Raw genomic sequence first — 21,554 nt, forward strand, 5'->3', positions numbered from 1 at the left:
TCTGCTGCATTTCCTTGACGCACTGGCACCAGTTGATGAATTATTATGTTTTGTGATATTCTCATCAGAATATTTTGTGTGGTACATATCTTCTGTGACTTTTTTCATCAGATGTGAGATTTTGTTGTCTTCTGCGATATCTGACCTCACAGTATTGCTATGGGCCAAAACATTCTGTATATATGACCGTGTTGTTTGGCCATGACATTTGGCATTGCTCTTCAGTTGCTAAGCAGACTTGCTGCTGATTGCCCCCAAAAGTTTTCTTCTGCTTGCCTTGGAATTTGTTCCAGCTATTGAAGTTCTCTCGATTGTTCTAAAGCCATTGCTGGGCTATGTCCCCTAAGTATACATCTGCCAAACACATCATGTCATCCCATCTGTTGTATTTGGCAAATTGGAAGAATCCTTACAGCCATTTTGATGGATCCTGACTGGTATCTTTGGAAAACATCAAAAGATGCCTGATGTGCAGCTGACTTACTGCTGTCTTGGAATCCATCAATCTCTTGAATATGCATCTTAGGAATGATGTACTGCATTTATTCTGGTTCCTGTCTGTGTACGCAATGGCTCTTATGTTGTTTAACCGGAGCTATGTCAATGTAAATGTCTTGATGTACCTGGTGTCTCTACCAAACAGTGTCATGTAAAAAACACAACCAAGTCCAAATCCAGAGTGCGATTTGCAGGGGGGGATGGGGGGGATTTCCCGCCCCCTCCCTCTCCATCAGACCATCCCCTCCTCTGGTTTTACTTTATGCATCCCAACCTGGGATGTTTATTTCCCATGCACTGGAGTAAACCTTCACATATAATTTAAATTTGTGGAGCCGAACACTGAAAGTTTTTAATACAGTCTTACTATTAATATGTTTGCTTATTAATTTTGAAAAAGTGTTATGTAGTAGGTAAGCATTTCAAAACATTTAGAACTAAATGACTAGACGACGCACGCCACATTTCCGTAGCATGCCACAATGTTGCAAGACGGAATCACTACTGGGAAGAAGATTTGAAAGTGATGGAGACGTCATTGCTGCGGTGCAAAATTGGTTACAGATGCAACCGATAAACGTATTTTCTGATGGAATAAACAAACTCGTAAAACGTCGGGAAAACTGTATTGAAGTCCAGGGAGGTTACGTAGAAAAATAACGCATGTATCAATTTTCTATCATCAGAATAAGTACAGCTTTTCACAAATGTGCCTTTACTTTTTGAATTCCCTTCATATACCTGAATGTAGATCATTTTGTAAATAAACTTTACCTATAATGTACTTTTAAAGATATAACCAGGGATGGCTTTTCTGATAGTGCATACGCGTGAATAATGAGTTTCGGCATTAACATATATTTATAAATAACTGTTTAACCATGTGTAATGCCATGGTCCAAGCTAGTAACATATATAGTTATACTAACCCTCTAAGACATCCCCCCCCCCCCCCCCCCCCCCACTGGTAAAAGCACAAATCGCACACTGTCAAAATCTGAAAGCAGAGTCAACAATGAAACACAATGTTTAGCACTAGAAGCACATTTATTACTGACACCAACATACAGCCAGAACAGAACTGACCTGCCAGTATTTTTTTTTTTAATTGAACATTCCAGAATAAAAAAAATTACAAATGTAAGATTTTTCAAGAACCTTCCAGAAATCACAGATGCCAAATGGCAAGTAATTCCTGGTGGTCAGTTTTGATCTGGTGACACCAGCACACCAGATAGTGATGCTAATCACTGCATTACACCACATATACCAGTGCTGGAAATATAGCTGTCAGTGCATTGGATGAGGAGCCTGACATGGATGACACTGTACTCCTTATGAGGAGAGTCCATGAATAAATTCCAGTACCTACAGAAAACGAATCTAACAGGAGCCAAAATGCAGAGAGAATGGCATTTATTAACAATTTATTTACACCAAATAGCTACAAAACTGAAAATGAGAAATAATATTATGAACTACCTTTTATACAGCAAATTTGTTGCAAAAAATTTATCAGAGTTCTTAAAATGTGTACAGTTCACAATGAAAATCTGAATTGCCATCATAAGGCTTAATAGCAATAAATTGTGCCTGCACAGCTGCAATTAGCTTCTATCTGCTTTCTGTAACAGTAGGCCAGATGAAATTAAGATCTCCAGTTTTAATCATTTCAATCTCAAAAAGTTTTGACTCTGTTTTTGCTTAAGTGTGCATGCCACACGTAATTACATAAAGATGAGATGTAGTAATTTCAAATTGTGACTTAAAATTACACCTTGTTAAGTTCAAGTGTTTCCTTGATACTTTACTCTACACAGTCATAACACATTTTCAACCTTTTACAGGTCATGATTTGTTCCATTACTTGTCCAGTCGTGATTGTACTCTGAATTAAAGTCAACAGCAACTTCTTTCCATGTCTTTTCTTTGTTGGTAGTAGTAACTTTAACCTTTCTTCTCCCTTTCTATTGTCTTTATACAGACAATACATTTTCAGCAATAAATCCTTTCCAGTTGTGGATCAGTTTGGAGAGCACACCACTTTTTCCACTTATTTTCCTCCATATTAACAACATGGCACTTTTTATAAAAACACTTCGTATATACAACATATGATTAATACTGTGGGCACAGAGCAATAACCGTATGAACAGTTGTTTTCAGCATTGTTGCCAGTGTGTAACATGCTACTTTAGATCAAGACAAAACTTCACTCCTAACAGCCAGAAGTGTAATAAAACAAGACCACTGTTGACTTGGTTCACAACAACTCCAAAAAGAAATGTGTTTACTTCTGAGCAATAGAGGTCTAATACTAAGAGGTGAATGAAAATTTAACTTCTGATTTGGTTCATAATACAATGATAAGCTCTATTGTAAAATAACCAAAAATCAACTTTAAATCTCAGTTAGTCCATTATGACCATGATACGTCAGCTGGTATGTACTTTTCAACGTCAATAAACTTTACCCGGCAGCTGTACACTTTTAACATATTTTATTTTATTATGAAAGCAACCAGTCTCGGCAATTTTTAAAGTCAACAAACTTATCGTATAGCACCATGAAACTGGATATTGTGAATTCCAGTCATTGTGCAGATGCTTCATACGATGACATGACAGCAACTCAGCTGCTGTCACGTCTTCGTATGAAGCATCTGCACAATGATTGGAATTCAAAATATCAAGCTTTATGGTACTATATAGCAAGTTTGTTTATTTGAAAAAAATGTATGGGTCCTAAAGATGGCAAAATGAATTGCTGAAACTGGCTGCTTTCAGAATAAAATAAAATATCTTAAGTGTACGGCTGTTGGTAAAGTTTATTGACAATGAAAAATGGAATTGGTTCATTTTAATTCTGAACCCTTCCTATACTGCTCCTGTATAAACAATGAAGATAAAATCAGATTTAATAACAGCTCACATAGTGACTGTTATTCTGCCATCTGTCAATGGAACACTAAGAAATCTTGATACATACATAATGCTTTATAGTGACTTGTCGAGTGCGCAGTTTTTATAAACGTAGTTGTAGTTCAGCTACCTTATATTTGATTCTTAAGGAATATATTAGTTCCCACATTCAAATATTCCATAAGTGCTAACAGAATGTTGATTTCAAACCATCAGTACAAGGGGGTACCCAACAAAAACAGAGTAACATTGCTGGGGGGGGGGGGGGGGGGGGGGGACCTGTGTAGTATGCATTTCTGCTGCTAGGCGTGTATAGTGCAACTCATTGCCAGTTCTGTGCCACATTTGCTGTCAATATGGCTTGTTTTGTTCATCTGCAGTGATTGTTTTGTTTTTATGATGGCAAGTTTAAGTAAGCAATGTGCAGCTATGAAATTTTGTTTTCTACTCAGTGAAAATGCTGCTGGAATTGTTTTAATATTGAAAACAGCCTACCAAGATGAAGCATTGGGAAAAACTCAAGTGTACAAGGTGTTTGATCGATTTAAAGATAGTGAAATGTCAGTTGATTACAAATATCATTGTGGACATCCATCAACTGCTCAGATTGACAAAATATTGAAAAATTCAAGAGCTTGTGCTGACAGACCATCTACAGACAACTGCTCAACTGTCAGAGATTAGTGGGTTATTTTGGAGTTTGGTTCAGTGAATTTTAACACATGATTTGGAAATTAAAAGGGTTGCTTACAAGTTTGTTCCTCGGGTTCTGACTGAAAATCAAAAGGAATGTCAAGTTGAAACATATTGTGCTTTGAAACAACAGCTTGAAATTGATCTATATTTTCTGTAAAGGGTCATTATTGGTGATGAGTCATGGTTCTATGGTTATGACTCAGAAACAAAGCAATAGTGAAGCCAACAGAAGACATCCAAAAAAAGGTTGTCAAGTTAAAACGTCAAAAGAATGCTGATTTGATTTTTTGATGCCAAGGGTGTAGTTCATTCAGAGTTTGTTCCCCCAAGTCAGACTATCAATCAAACCTTTTATTTGGAAGCTTTAAGAAGATTGCGCAACAGTGTTCATAAAAAAAGATCCAATTTACAACAGACAGGAGACTGATTCTTCCACCACAACAATGCACCTGCACTCAGCCATCTCTGTTAGACAGATTTTGTCTAAAAATGGCCTGGTTCTGCTGCCCCACGCACCTTACTCTTCTGCCCTGGCTCAGTGTGACTTTTTCTTATTTTTACACAAGAAAAGAGACATGAAAGGACACCGATTTGACAACATTGAAGAAGTAAAAAAAAAAAAAAAAAAAAAAAAAACAACAAGGGAAGAGCCGTCAGCCATTTCTAAAGATGACTGCAAAAAATGTTTCGAACAGTAGGAGCAGCAGTGTGACAAATGTGTTAATTGTAATGGAAAGTATTTTCAAAGTATTTGCAAGGGCTAAGGTTGTTTTGTAAGCAATTTTAAAACACATAGCTTTTAAAAATAATAATACCTTTTTTTTCCCCTGTTACCCCTTCGTATACATAACTTTCTTCCAGATGCCACTTCTTTAAATTTTTCTGTTATGTATTTCTGTGATTCTTCAAAATCAACATTTTCTGAGGTATTGCTTCAGAAATTTGCCAGTGGGTTACAGTTCTGAATCACACAGATTGGTTAAAAAGAATTATTTATTCATATTGTTGTTGAAGAGAAATTCTGTTCCTCTGCATGAATTTAATTTCAAATAAATATTACTCATACAACTATCCAGTATTTTTATCATTTCTTTAGTATCAGTACACCACCGATTCTTTAAAGAATCAAACCCCCATACATAAAGCAGCTTCAAAGTCCGATTAATTTACAGATGAGTTAATGTGTCATATAACAAGGAAGAAAAAAATTAGGTCTGTTGGAAGTCATTAAGTGCTCTCATTGTGAAACACTGGATGAATGTAGTTTACGTAATTTGCAGCCCATTACAAGTGAAAGCAAGCTTTTCATACATCTCAACTGTTCAAAAATATTTCGGGCTTGCAGCTGGCCATCGTAAACTTCATTGCATGATATTTTGGCTGGACAACTGCCAGCCATCTTCAGGTGAGTTGAACGAGGACTTGTCGCAATGTTTATGATGTGTCTCCTGAACTATGTACCATATAATTATATAAGTGTGCAGGAACATTCAGTGATATAAGTAGATATTGTCTGCAAAGTGTGTTGTGAACAGACTTAGTACTAAAGAAGTAATTAATTAAAAAGTCATGCCTTATGTTGAAGTTTTACTGCACGCCATTTTCAGCAGAAGCTAGTTTTTCACATATTTTCACATCTGAGACATTATATCCACTGAAATATGTATTGTACAATGATATAATTTTGTTGTTCATTCAGTAGTATACAAGGATACTGTCTGTAAACTGTATTCTGATGTGAATAGTGTAGGTAGTAAAGCAGTAATGAATGAAAATGCCATGTTTGATGTTGAAGTTGTACTGCATGAACAGCAAAAATGTTGTATGTAATAAACTTTTTTCCTTTCATCATTTATGAGGGGTGTCAGGAAGAGAAAGTTTTGTAAAGGTTTGAAACTATGTTTGAAGTTTGTTGGATGTTTCTAAGTGCTCTCATTCTCAAACACTGTTTGAATAAGGTCCAAGTATTTGTGCACAGTCAGTTACACTGCCTTAAGATAAACACAAAATTTCTAACTGTAATACTTGTCTTAGAGTGTTAAACTTTTAACGTAAGGTCATACCCTTTAATGAGTAGATTATGACAGCAGATTAAATGTTTGCTACTACCACTATCACTCAAAGTTTTACATAAAAAATGTTAAGATCTTGGTGTTTGTCAGTAAGATATTTTAGTAAATGAATGTTCTTTGCATGTCAGTTCCACCTAGCTGGAAAGTTGAACCAAGTGACACTGAAGCGGTACTTGGGAGCAGTCTTAGAGTTGACTGTGCAGCTGATGGATCACCAGTTCCTCAAATTATATGGAGGAAGCAGTCACTAGTTGGAGAACATCCTCTCCAGGAACTATCCAAAACAGAAAATTACAGGTGAAACCAGAATTGTTTAATAGTTTAGACACATAGCTTAAAAATGAAAGATGGCGCAAAGATTCATTTCAGTGCTCCCAACAGACTCATGGACTCATGCCTATACCTACACAGTTTGGCTTACCATTTGTCACTTGTTTACTCTGATGTACTCCTTCTTTTTGATTCTGATTGCATAAGTTTATACTGCTACTACAGCAGATTGCTCATAAAAAATCATAATCATACCTAAAAAGGAAATATTAGTCATCCTAGGTCTACATCTACATCTAAATCTTCAAGATTACTCTGCCTGGCAGAGGGTTCGTCAAACCACCATAAAGATATTTCTCAATGGTTCCACTCTCAGACAGGGTGGGGGAAGAAGAACACTTACATCTTTCTGTGTGAGCTCTGATTTCTCTTATTTTATTATTATGATCATTTCTCCCTGGCAGGCACGGGTTTCTATTTTCAAATGTCAATGATGTATTTCACCTGTGGTAGGCGAAAAGAAATGTCCTGATCCCGTTTTGCACAAAAGCACACCCTATGGGAAAAGTTTTCATCAAACTTATCGAAACTGGTCACTGCACATGCCATCTGTAAAATGATTATATGAAGCAAATACATTAGCAAAATGCAACTGGGATAACAAAAGATTGAACATTGTCATGCCTGTCAACTCAGTAGCTGGGAAGAACTAGAATGACAAAAAATTGCAATGGAAACATTTTTTAGGTTTGATAAACTGGACGTAATTAGATCTGAAAAGTGCAGCTATGGAATGATGAAAATAAACACTGAAACATAATTTAATGCCCTTAATGTAAAGGATGCTGCACAAGCTAGAAACAGATGCACACCAGAGCCTGGAGTGGGAGAGCAACATGCTTGTTAGCAGGGCTGTACATACAGACTGTGCTCCAGCTTCATGAAGCTCTACCATGCATCTGTTCCTAACTTGTGTGGCATCCTTTACCTGTGGCGATGAATAAGGTAATTAAATGATTTTTTTTCTGTATTTATTTTCACGGTTGCCTTACTTACCCTTTTCAAATCTAATTATTTCCAGTTTATTAAACCTTAAAAACTTTTTCGCTGTAATTTGGTTCTTTCCAGGAACCCAGTTGAGAGGAATGGGAATTTTCAACTTTTTGATATCCCAACTGCATTTTGATGATGTATTCATATTGTGTGATCATTTTACGAAGAAACATGCAAAGTTCATTGCTACAAAATACAGTGCAGTTGCTTATATTATAAGACACAGTATTTCACCAGTATTTGTAATAAAATTGACCAGCATCTAAAGTTAAATAAAAAGCAGCACATGTAGGTAATGGAATATGTAAATTAGAAATAGTTAGGTGGAATCAACACTATAAAATGCTATACTGAAAAAGAAATATTAAGCAAGATAACATTTGTATGGAATGAGACATGGTACATGATATTCTATTTAGTGAAACTGAAACTGCCATCAAGCATCTGAAAACTAGCAAACCTGCAGGTACAGATGCGGAGGACAGAGGGAGATATACACGCTTTGCATTTAATGTGTAAGTGAATCGCCTAAACACTGGACTACATGTGTTCCAATTCCTCTCCACAAAAAAAGTTATGGACTGCCGCAATTACAGGACTATAGCATTAATATTGCTTGCTAGCAAAGACATCCTGCACATAATCGGTCAATACCTACAAAAATTCCTGGAACCCCAGTTTTCTGCAGAACAAGCATATTTTGTGGCAGGTAAAGGTGCTGGAGAGGTGAATTTGAGGCAGACAACTGAAAAAGTCCTGAGTTCTGTGTCCCTACCTTCATTTGTGTGCTGCATTATAAAAAGGCCTTTGATTGTGTCATGTGAGACAAGTTATGGCATGTAATCAATAACTTTGGGATTCCAGAACACCTACTATCATTACATAAACATTTTTATAACAGCCACACTGCTACCATAATGGTGGATGGTGAATAATCAGAAGTTTACCATTTGACAAATTAAGTGAGACAACCTTGTATACTGTCATCTCACTCTGTAACAACTATACAGAGTATGTCATTGGGTGAGCAATAAATGGCTGGGATGGTGGAATTTTATTTGGCAGTAGGAAAACCAACCTATCCTTGCAGATGATACTGGCTCTCATTGCAGGAAGTGAAGGAGAGCTTAGAGATCTGTTCTAGAGGGTAAAAACTATTGGCTTATGTTTTGGTCTAGTGATAAACATGAAAAAAAAACTAATTGTTATTAATCACCAAAGCTTAGATAAAATTCAACTTACAGAATGCTTAAGGGATCTAAAGGTAGTGAATTTTTATCTAGAATCCCTGGTCAGTGACACAGGGATGCTTGACAAAGAAATAAAACAAAAGAATCATCCTTGGTTGAGCTGCAATGGTGTAAGATCTGGCAGAACCGGGCAATATCCAAACCAGAGATGCGCTTGGTGAAATTATTGGTGTTTATTGTATTCTTGTGTTTCTGCAAGACCAGGCTAATGAAAGATAGTGATAAGAACTGAACTGATGTCTTCAGGATGTGGTATTGGCAGACGATGTTACGTGTCCTATAGACAGAAAGAAGAAAGAATGCTTCTATTACAAAAGAACTTAGTATCTCAAGAAGTTTATCTCCCCATGTCAGCCAAAGAGACCACCATTTCCTTGGACACATTTTGAAAAGAGAAGGAGATAAATCAGAAAACACTATCTTGCAAGGCAAAATCTAAGGCAGAAAACTACGAGGAAAAACAGCAAGTACATGGTTGGATCAAACAAAGATTACCAGCCTACCTCTTCAGATTATATTAAGAAGAGTTGAAGATCACTGTGGATGGACTTACCTAGTCAAACATCCAGTTACTTAAAAATTAATGAAGAAATGAGATCATGAGTCTTGGTAATGAGTTAATTTGTTAATGGAGATTATGTATTACAAACAACCACTAATGAGAGCAAATTATTCGAATGTACAACAAGACAATTTGCAGAGTGAAAACAGTAGCAATTTTAACAAAGATAGTATTAGCAATCATTACATTACAAGATAAAAACTTTAAAATGAATTATAAGTTTCACTGTTTCTACTTTACAGTTTCACAAAACTTGTACACACAGTTATAATCATAGTCCATATGAATTCAGGCAAGCTAGGAAAAAGTCTTACCTTCGTAGTCTGGGATGTTATTGAATTTAGCATATTTTAAAATGAAGAACTATGTAAGGAACACATACTTTTTTGTTTTCTCCAAAAAAAAAAAAAAAAAGAAAGAAAAAAAAAGAAAAAAATCTGCTCCGAGGTACAGTGCTCCAAAGAAGACAGACACTGCACATACCATTTTGAAGATGCGAATTTTGGAAAAAAAATTAAAAAGCTGTATCCCTGGAACAGTTCTAAAAAAATACACTCCTGGAAATTGAAATAAGAACACCGTGAATTCATTGTCCCACGAAGGGGAAATTTTATTGACACATTCCTGGGGTCAGATACATCACATGATCACACTGACAGAACCACAGGCACATAGACACAGGCAACACAGCATGCACAATGTCGGCACTAGTACAGTGTATATCCACCTTTCGCAGCAATGCAGGCTGCTATTCTCCCATGGAGACGATTGTAGAGATGCTGGATGTAGTCCTGTGGAACGGCTTGCCATGCCATTTCCACCTGGCGCCTCAGTTGGACCAGCGTTCGTGCTGGACGTGCAGACCGCGTGAGACGACACTTCATCCAGTCCCAAACATGCTCAATGGGGGACAGATCCGGAGATCTTGCTGGCCAGGGTAGTTGACTTACACCTTCTAGAGCACGTTGGGTGGCACGGGATACATGCGGACGTGCATTGTCCTGTTGGAACAGCAAGTTCCCTTGCCGGTCTAGGAATGGTAGAACGATGGGTTCGATGACGGTTTGGATGTACCGTGGCTATTCAGTGTCCCCTCGACGATCACCAGTGGTGTACGGCCAGTGTAGGAGATCACTCCCACACCATGATGCCGGGTGTTGGCCCTGTGTGCCTCGGTCGTATGCAGTCCTGATTGTGGCGCTCACCTGCACGGCGCCAAACACGCATATGACCATCATTGGCACCAAGGCAGAAGCGACTCTCATCGCTGAAGACGACACGTCTCCATTCGTCCCTCCATTCATGCCTGTTGCGACACCACTGGAGGCGGGCTGCACTATGTTGGGGCATGAGCGGAAGATGGCCTAACGGTGTGCGGGACCGTAGCCCAGCTTCATGGAGACGGTTGCGAATGGTCCTCGCCGATACCCCAAGAGCAACAGTGTCCCTAATTTGCTGGGAAGTGGCGGTGTGGTCCCCTACGGCACTGCGTAGGATCCTACGGTCTTGGCGTGCATCCGTGCATCGCTGCGGTCCGGTCCCAGGTCGACGGGCACGTGCACCTTCCGCCGACCACTGGCGACAACATCGATGTACTGTGGAGACCTCACGCCCCACGTGTTGAGCAATTCGGCGGTACGTCCACCCGGCCTCCCGCATGCCCACTATACGCCCTCGCTCAAAGTCCGTCAACTGCACATACGGTTCACGTCCACACTGTCACGGCATGCTACCAGTGTTAAAGACTGCGATGGAGCTCCGTATGCCACGGCAAACTGGCTGACACTGACGGCGGCGGTGCACAAATGCTGCGCAGCTAGCGCCATTCGACGGCCAACACCGTGGTTCCTGGTGTGTCCGCTGTGCCGTGCGTGTGATCATTGCTTGTACAGCCCTCTTGCAGTGTCCGGAGCAAGTATGGTGGGTCTGACACACCGGTGTCAATGTGTTCTTTTTTCCATTTCCAGGAGTGTATTTTGTTGGGAGTTTTTTATTTGGAAGATAGTTGCTTCGTGATTACAAAGAAATCCACCATTTGGACTTACCTATCAAAGTTATTTTGCTACAGCATTCTGAACTTTTTTTTTATAATTGATGAAACACGATTTTTTTCAAAAATGAAAATCCATAAAATATATATTTTTTTCTGTTAATTGATACCATATAGTTCCACATTCTTCGAATCAATCATGAACAGTTATGGCCTGGTGTCATGGCACATTGTCAATCATAAAAATTCTGAGGCCAAGTTCTCAATGTTTAAAGATGTTCATTACTCTTAGATGTGCCACTATCATACTGTAGAGTACTCCCTGAGGTTATAGGATTATATCTGGATGGCGTTACAATATTATGGCTGACAATTATTCAGTCATTTTCTAATGAGTGTTTCACGCAGGAGATTCTTAGTGCATGTCAGTAAGATTACACCAAAGACTGGTGTAGAGACAGATGTGCACATGTCACCACTGCATGAATCCCTCAGTCAAGTTTAGTGCCTTCTGTCAAGTACTGGGGTGTATGAGGCACACAGGTGCATGCATAAAACTGGCATTGCACGCATGGCCCATTTAAAACTGAACACATGGAGTTAAAAATGAGTGGTCAAAATTTTAAAATTAATTATCATCAAGCATATTTTTTTTCTTTCTGGAGATATTAAAGAAAGCACCAGGTCCCAAGCCTTACCAGGTTTTTCCATAGGTTCTTTAATAATAGAATCCCAGAAAAATTTCATCATAGCCGAGATGTTTTATGGAAGATTTTGCGGAGAGGACACTCAATTTGGCAGGACATAAATTGGAAATCTTTTGGCAACATGTATATAATATAATACTTTTGCAGTGTGGCCTCACAGTAAATAAGAGCTGTCACAGTTTTTACATCATCTAAATTCAGTTCACAACAGTATCCAATGTATGATGGAAATAGAAAATGGTAGCTGTGTGCAATTTCTATATCTCTTAGTTATTTGGAAAGTAGATTATTAAGACATTTTGTTTACTATAAGCCCACAAATGCAGGCTATATTTGCATGTTTCTAGCTGCCACCAACCTTCACAAACTATAGGCATCCTTTGAACATTGTTGCAGGCACATGTTATGTCTGATAAAATAATTTGTAATGTAAGTGGGACACCTACAACCTGTGTTCAAAGTTAATTGACATTTTGTAAATCAGACAGCACAGTTTAACATGGAAGAAACATGACCATTCACAAGATGAAGAGGAGTAGAAACTGTTCATGTCCAGGACATTCCTATCATTCTTTGAAATTAGGCAGAATCCTAAAGAAACATTACATTACAGAAATCATCCAGCCACATATGAAGACTTATGCTCTTCTTGGCTTTGTAAAAGATGGTTTAGTTTTGCACAAAGCTGGAATCTACAGAATACTATCAGTATAGAAAGGCCTACATTGGTCAGATCACATGCACAGTACACAAAAGGTGTGTGGAACATGATTGCCACCCTCACATTTCACAGCCCAGTAAGTCTGAAATAGCTGAGAATGAGAATCGTATCTCATAAGACAGTCTATGGATTATTTTGCCACAGAAATATTGGTCACAATGAAATACTTCTAGGATTCAATTACTAAGGAATCTGTCAAAATATTTGCAAATAAAGCTCTTATTAATCACTATGGGTGGCTTTCAACTTGCTAAGTCTTGGGACTTGGTGATTAATTTCTTCAGAATGATGACATTTCTAGCAATAATTAATTTTAAAATTTTGACCACTGAATTTTAACTCTGTGGGCATGCAATTCAACAGAGGGTGGGTTACTGTTATAAATGCATCTGCACACATGAGATAGAGCTGTATTCAACAGAGGAAGCTCAGCTTGACATAGGGCAATCACATAGCAGTAACCTATGCACATGCACATCCACGCCAATTACTGACATAAACTTAGAGATGTACACCAGCAATCTTCAGTGTAAAACACTCACTTGAAAGGGTCAAATGGCTGTCAGCTGAAATATCATCGTAAGATGTCATCATCATCCACCTGCAATCTCAAAATCTCATGGAATACTCATGCTGTCGAAACTTCAACAATCACATTTTGTACTTGGTTTTCAAGATTTCCTTTGTGATCAAATCTACCTAGTTTAATATTATTTTTTAGTCAACACACCCTGAGTAAATGTTTGTTTTGAGCTTTACTAAACTGAAAACAAAAAGAAGTACATTACTGTCTACAGAAATGTTTCGGATTTAGTGAAGGACATTGGTGCATAGCATAGAGTATAGGTGGTGAGGAACTTTACACATCCATTTGTTCCATCAATGTCGTTCATCATAGACATTTCTTCCAGTGCCAAGATTTGAGCCATATAACTGTCACTCTAGCCTGCCTTATTGCCTTACAAAATGGGATAATTTACACAGTGACTTACAAATTTGTGATTTTCTGGAAAAATGTCCAGAAAAAATAGTTTCAGTTAAGTAGTTACTTGAAAATGAAAAACAAATCATACACAATTATTCAGCACACAAAACATGGAGCCATATTATTAAAATATAGCAAAGACACTGCAGATGATATGGATCCGATGATGTTCCCCATGTTCAAAAAATGGTTCAAATGGCTCTGAGCCCTATGGGACTTAACATCTACGGTCATCAGTCCCCTAGAACTTAGAACTACTTAAACCTAACTAATCTAACGACATCACACAACACCCAGTCATCACGAGGCAGAGAAAATCCCTGACCCCGCAGGGAATCGAACCCGGAAACCCGGGCGCGGGAAGCGAAAACGCTACCGCACGACCACGAGCTGCGGACTGTTCCCCATGTGCTGGAATTACATTCTTAATAGGATTTTCTGTTTATTTTCTGTTTAAACGATGGATAAATACTGTTGTCAGCTAATGACAATGAACAAGAGAATGTGGACAACTTGAAGTTAGCCTATCTTTATCCACAATAATGTTGTATATTATTCATAGACAGTAAAATGTTAAATTTCGCATTTTCAGCTCATCCTCCATGTTGCCTGGCATGCTCTAGTTGTTCCTGCAGCTAGTGTGGTCTTCCATTCACAAATACATGCATGGTTAATAAAAAAAGGAATTTTCTAAAATAACAAGTCTTCCATTCACAAATACATGCATGGTTAATAAAAAAAGGAATATTCTAAAATAACAATATTGTGAAAAGACGTACAGTGGAGATATGAAGTCATAGGCAGGCACAACGAAAGTCTGCTAAACAAGTAAACTTAACAGCACAAAGCATTCTTCAGGAGTGGACAATAAGCACACACTCACATTTGAACAAATACAACTCACACACACATGATCATAGTCTCTGGCTGCTGAAGCAGTATGTTAGCAACTGTGCATGATGGGAGAAGCAATCTGGGTGGTGGGGATAAGGAGGGGGTCTACGGCTGGGAAGGGGAGGGACAGAAGGTTAGGGGTGGGGGACTGTGAAGTGCTGCTTGTGAGAGCACACAGTGAAAAGCTGCGGAATTGGTAGGGCAACAAGGTGCAGTTGGGATTTTAGACAGAGGGCAGGGGAGAGGGGAGGGAAAAAGGAGAGGAAAAGGAGAGAAACAGAACAACTGTGGGTGTGTTGATGGAATAGAAGGATGTGTGGATCTGGAGTGGGTACAGGAAAAAGGGTGAAAGGCAGTGACTACCAAAGGTTGATGCCAGAAGGGCACCAGTAACATAGAACACATTGCAAGTAGAGATCCCACATGCACAATTTAGAAAAGCTGGAGTTGGTGGGAAGGATCCAGGTGAAACACACTGTGAAGCAGTCATTGAAGTGAAGAATGTTGACTGCACAGCATGCTCAGCAACTGGGAGGTCCAGCTATTGTTTGGCCACAATTTATCAGTGGCCATTGATGCAGGCAGACAGCTCGTTGTTTGTCATGCCCTTGTAGAAGGCAGCACAGTGGTTGCAGCTTAGCTTGCAGTTCATATGACTGTTTTCACAGACAGCTTCTGCCTTTGATGGTGCAGATGATGTTTGTGACCAGATTGGAGTAGTAGTGGGAGGATGTATGGGACAGGTCTTGCATCTAGATCTAATACAGGGATATAACACATGAGGTGAGAAGTTGGAAGCAAGGATGGGTAGGGATGAATGGGGATATTTTGTAGGTTTGGTGGACAGTGAAATTCCACTCTAGGAGGGATGGGAAGGATAGTGGGTCCCATCCCAGAACCTCTCCCTGGAGTCTCTCTCCTCACTTCTACCACTCCAATCACTCCTACCTTCTATATGTTTCCTAAAGACTTAGGGAGCCTCACTGTGGCTGGTTACTGCACTCTCACTGAGAAAATCTCTGCTCTTATAGACCAACACCTTCAGACCTATTACCTAGAACCTACCCTTCTATATAAAAGATACCAACCATTTCCTCCACCAACTCTCCATATTTCCTGTCCCTTTACCACATGATGCCCTGCTCATAACTACTGATGCCACCTTCCTTCCCACTGACATCCCTAATGCCCATGGCCTTACTGCTATTGAACATTACCTTTTCCAATGACCAACAGATTCCAAACCAACAACCTCCTTCCTAGTCACCATGACCAATTAAATCCTCACCCACAATTACTTCTCCTTTGAAGGCATTACCTACAAATAAATCTGGGGTATGGCTATGGGCATCCACATGGCACCGTCCTATGCCAACCTATTCATGGGCCATCTAGAGGAATCCTTCCTAAGCACCCAGAATCCTAAACCCCTCACCTGGTTCTGATTCATTTATGACATTTTTGTGATCCAGATCAAGGGTGAGGACACCCTATCCACATTCCTCCAGAACCTCAACACCTTTTCCCCCATTCGTTTTGCCTGGTTCTCCTCAAACCCAACATGGCACCTTTCTCAATGCTGATCTCCGCTTAAAAGATGGCTTCACCTGCACCAGTACCTCTGTCCACATAAGACCTATCAACCACCAGCAATAACTCACTTAGACAGCTGCCATCTATTCCAAGTCAAGAAGTCCCTTCCATACAGCCTAGCCACCCATGGCTACAATGTCTGTAGTGATGAGCAGTCCCTTCCAAATATACAAAGGCTCTCACTGAGGCCCTCACAGACCTTGATTACTAATGCTCTCAACCTTGTACAGAAACAGATCTCCCATGCCTTATCCCTCCAGTCAACCATCATCTCCACAGAGAAGCATTTCCCTCATAATTCAGTACCACCCTGGACTGGAGCAACTGAATCACATTCTGCACCAGGGTTTTGACTTCCTCTTGTCATGCCCTGAAATGAGGAGTATCCTACATATCCTTGTGGAATTCCACCCTCATTGAACCTACTCATCCACCCCTACCCTACCCCTGCTCCCAACTCCTTGCCTCATATCCCTGTAATAGATCTAGATGCAAGACCTCTCCCATAAATCCTCCTGCCACCACCTATTCCAGTCCAGTCACAAGTATCACCTATCCCACCAAAGGCAGGACTGTCTGGAAAAGTCAAGTGATTTATAAGTTAAGCTGCAATCACTGTGCCGCATTCTACATGGGCATGACAACCAACAAGCTGTCTGTCTGCATACGTGGCCAAAAACCAGCTGGACCATCCAGTTGCTGAGCGTGCTGCACAGGACGATGTTCTTCACTTCAATGACTGCTTCACAGCCTGCACCATCTGGATTATTTCTGCCAACACTAGCTTTCCTGAATTGGGCAGCTGGGAATTCTCCTTGCAGCTTATCCTATGTATCCATAACCCCCCTGGCCTCACCCTTTGTTAGTCACTGACTTTCATCCCCTTCCCATTCCAGCACTACACACCTTTCTGTTCCATCAACACACCCACAGTCTTTTTATGTCTCTCATTTTCTGCTGCCTTTCCCCTGCCCACTACACCTCCACGAAACCTCTCCCAACTGCATATACCTGCACTACCCTCTCCCCACCTCATCTGTGTGTGCTCCCACTAGCAGCATTTCACTGTCAACCACCCCTAACCTGCTATCCCTCTCACTCCATACCCCGGCCTCCTCATTACCAACACCACCCAGATTGCTTCTCCAATTATGCTCAACTACTCACAATCTGGCTCCTGTACCAGAGACAGTGTTCACGTGTGTTGAGTTGTATTTGCTTGAATGTATGAGTGCATGTAGTCTACTCCAGTAGGAAAGCTCTTCAGACACAAGCTTACTTTCTTAACAGTCTTTTTGTCATGCCTGTCTGCAACTCAACATCTCCACTGCATGGTGAGTAGCAATCTATCCTCTTCATAATATTGTCATTATTCCACCCTGGATTTTTCATTGTTTGAACATTAGAAAATGATAATTCTGTATGACTAAAGATTTATTCACATGTTTCACAGATTGTATTTTGTATAAATTCATAATAACAGGAATCTGTACTTATCTGCCAATTTTTTGTAACAATACTTCAGTACCAGCATCTAGTACTGTCTCCATTGGCTACAATTAAATTCTACAAATCATGCACAAAGATTACCACAGAAATGTTAGAATCATCTTATGGGATTGTGTTCCATGGCACTTCCTCTTTTTCTAGTGGTAACGTCAAACAATGGGTGTTAGCAGTAAGATAAAGTGAACCAAATGTAATTCCATTATGTCCCAATGTTGAATGGCAAACAAAGTGTTGTTCTCATGCTGGTCAAGACAGTTTAAGAATATCTTATAAAGCACATTTGTGTAACATAAACCATGTTTATAGGAGTATTGTCCTGCTGGAAGTGCACAACTGCTTGACATTGCAGAAACCAAGGCAGCATGGGTTGATGATGTTTTGAATGTATTCCACATGTTCAGTTTTTTTTTCTTCAATAAATGCTAAAGATGTACAGTTATTTTGGCTACATTTCTCCATGATATGGCATTCTGAGTTGTTGCCTGCAACACACTGGTAATGGATACTCCTTTATGTGACACCATACTTGAAAATAATTGTCACAGGTGTCAATGCAGAATCTACTCCTATCAGTAGATGAAGCCTTATGCCACTGATGAAACTACCTATGTATTTCACTATACCATCAGCAGTGGCTTCATGGTGGCGAGGAATGAGAGAAAGCCTGGCAGGTGATACCCTCCCAAAAAGTCTTACTTCCCTCAAATCGTTAATTGTGACACTAGTTGTGTCAGCACCCAAGAGACATGATCTGTTGTCAGTTTGAGTCTGTACACCTACACACCACCAGTGAGAATGTAAATTACTCAAGCTGCAATTCTCTGTGACAGGTAGAATGGCCACCATGTTGCATTTGTGTTACTGAAGTTTGAACAGTGCCAAATGTTGAGTGAGCACTGTGAAGGGCACGGGATGCCACATGCTTGTATGAGACAGTGTTCTTAGGACCTGACAGAGTTTAAAAGGAGTCTTATTGTGGATCTCCATTTATCTGGCTGCTTGAATCATGCAATATTTAGATTTGTCACCAAGGTTCTGGTCAACCACTTCTGACCACTACAATGGTAGATCACAGCATTCTGCACCAAGCACATTGTAACCCTTCAGATACCTACCTGCCATCTGAGAACACATTGCACTCCTTGTAACATTTTGTGTGCAGTTGACTGCGTAGCAGCGAGGAGAGCTCCGCCTACCATCCTAAGGGAGCCATGGGTCTGATGATGGTTCTGTAGAAAGAACCGAAACCAGTTACCTATATCATTAAAACATACATGAGTGATCAAGACTGAACTTTAGTCAAAAAAGTTTAGAATATGCTCTTTCTAATGACCATAGTTTAGAAGAGTTTGGAGAAAATACTTTTTTGAAAAATTTGACTAAAAATACCCACTTTTAGCACTTTTTGAAAAATCGTCAACTTTACCCTAGATTTTTGAAATAATGGAAAGCAATAGGAGAATGAAATTTTATATTCTAAGACCTTGTGTTGGTGAGTTATGGTGTGCAAAGTTTCATGTACATCCCACAATTACTTTTGGAGATATAAAAAACTAAAGCTCGCATTTTTTTTAAACAGCTATTTTTTCGCCCAACTTTGCTTCAAATTATCTATATGAAAATTGCTCAGAAATCCTTTTCTTAATATTTTACTGTAAAGAGCTCTAAAAGTTGTATAAGATGGCCAAGTTTTGTTTCTTTCATGCAAATACTTACAGAGATATCTCATCTCAAAGTTGCTGAAAATTCAAGGACGCAATATAGAAAGCTGTGCTATGGTCTTAAACAAGTGACTGTATCTCCGAAAGTATTGAATTTCTGAAACTGAAACTTTACCAGTGTTCATTGAGAACACGTGTGAATGTTCATACAAAATTTCATCAAAATCCATTAGGGTCATGTGGGAGCCTCTAGACCACTTGGCATGGAATGACCCTTTTCAGAAAAGAAAAACACATGCACATTCACACAAGCAAGCACACCTCATACAGATATGACCACAATTTGTAGTCACTCTTGCCAGGTTGCTGGAGTGAGTATTAGTAAAATCTGACTTGAGTACAAATTCAGTGCAGTAACGAGATCATTCAAAATAAGTAGTGCGAAATGGTTTTTCTATTTAGTATTTATTACTTTTCAAATGAAAATACGTTTAAAATCTTTTTAATCCATTCCACATCCAGGACCATCATTTCACTTTGGATCCATAGAAGGTAAATTAGTATATTTGTTTTTCATTGTTAATATTTGTTGTGGAGTACATCTAATCTTATCATGCAATGATCTTCTGAGGTTTATGTACTGTGGATAGACTACTCTCATCCATATTGAACAACTGTGTAGCCCGGAAAACACTTGTGCCACTAAATCAGAAAGAGCTTGAAAAAATGGTGCACAGATAATTCAGGATACCAAGACATGAAGCTATAGTACCAGTATTTACCTGCCATACCATTTTTAAACTGATATGTAACCTCATTTGCTTCTGCTGAATCAGAGATTAGCCTTTGAAGTCTGGTCACAAACATACAGGTGGGATTTAAGTAGCATGATGGTACCTAGTGGTTGATCTGCAAGATCCACAGTTAAGTTCTCCATACTTTTTTTTTTTTTAATTACATGACTGACAACTCATGTCTCGTTATTAAGTTTCCATAAAATGATGTGGCACATGAAAATGTAGCACGACAATATTTGAAAATTGTAATCATACATCTAATATAGACTGTTCTATTATGCAGTTAAATAAAATGAAATAATAAAATGTGTAATATTCTTCAAAACATAACCTGTAAAAAGGTCGATGTATTTATATATTCACAAGTGGCAATACATATGGTATTACTGTTATTAGATCAAATCAGTACTTCAAAAAGTGTATAGTGAACCTTATTTAGAAATTTGCTGGCACAATATGTATCAAAAGTGGCACTACAATTTATAAGAGGAAGCCACTTTTTACATATACTTTTTACTGCACAGTAGCAAGGCGAATTTAAATATTTTTATGCTTTATTATCACTGAATAAGTATAGTTATATACTATATAAATTACTTTACATATCTGTAAGAGTACCAATGCTTACCTTCACTAACAAATCTTTAATTCCTCAAAGCACAATATAAAATTGAAGCACTATGTGACAGAAATCTCAAGTCTGTCAAGCTGGTCATGTAAAACAGCTGGATATAACCTAATACAAATTCAGTCCAACAGGCCACATCATCATGTAGATAGTTTGCTAGGTAAGTTATTGGTACAATTTGACAGGTGGTCAATTTATAAGACCCTCTGCTACACGGTTCCCTTCACAGTGAGCCCTACTGCATTATTCCCTTTAATCATCTGTTTACTACCCTATGACTGAAAAGTTTTCCTATATCACATCTAAGAAGCCTTCATTTTTAATTTTAAACTAATGTATTAGTTGTAGTTTGAATGTACACAGTTGACATGTAAATGTAAGACCAACTGTCAACACATCTTGTATTTGTAATAACCAATTACAAACATTGTACTGATAAATATATATCTTTTACACAGAACAAAACTGCATGTAAATAGGGTACTTTTATCTCATTATCTTATAAACTGATTCTATTTGTAGTTCTGTAAATGCTGAGTCACAAATTGCAGGAGGTTTTTATTGTTCTTGCAGAGTTTTTGAAAATGGTAGCATGTGGATACAGAATGTGATTCAAGAAAACAAAGGTTACTACATCTGTGAAGCTGTCAATGGTGTAGGAAACAATCTGAGTAAGACAATTCACATTGTTGTGCATGGTTAGTATCCTGAGTTAGGTTCGTAATGTACATTAATATTATATAAATT

At 38.8% G+C, this 21,554-nt stretch overlaps 1 protein-coding gene across 1 annotated transcript in view; it reads left to right on the top strand.

Annotated features, from left to right (window-relative positions):
• LOC126158058 (Down syndrome cell adhesion molecule-like protein Dscam2) overlaps positions 1–21,554 on the top strand; it is a 222,721-nt gene that overhangs the window by 49,447 nt on the left and 151,720 nt on the right. Inside the window, exons 8-9 of the mRNA XM_049916417.1 lie at positions 6,316–6,484; positions 21,330–21,505. Of these exons, the coding sequence (XP_049772374.1) occupies positions 6,316–6,484; positions 21,330–21,505 (345 nt within the window). The remainder of the gene's footprint in view (positions 1–6,315; positions 6,485–21,329; positions 21,506–21,554) is intronic.

Source organism: Schistocerca cancellata, chromosome 2, assembly GCF_023864275.1.
Source record: "Schistocerca cancellata isolate TAMUIC-IGC-003103 chromosome 2, iqSchCanc2.1, whole genome shotgun sequence".
Taxonomy (NCBI): domain Eukaryota; kingdom Metazoa; phylum Arthropoda; class Insecta; order Orthoptera; family Acrididae; genus Schistocerca; species Schistocerca cancellata.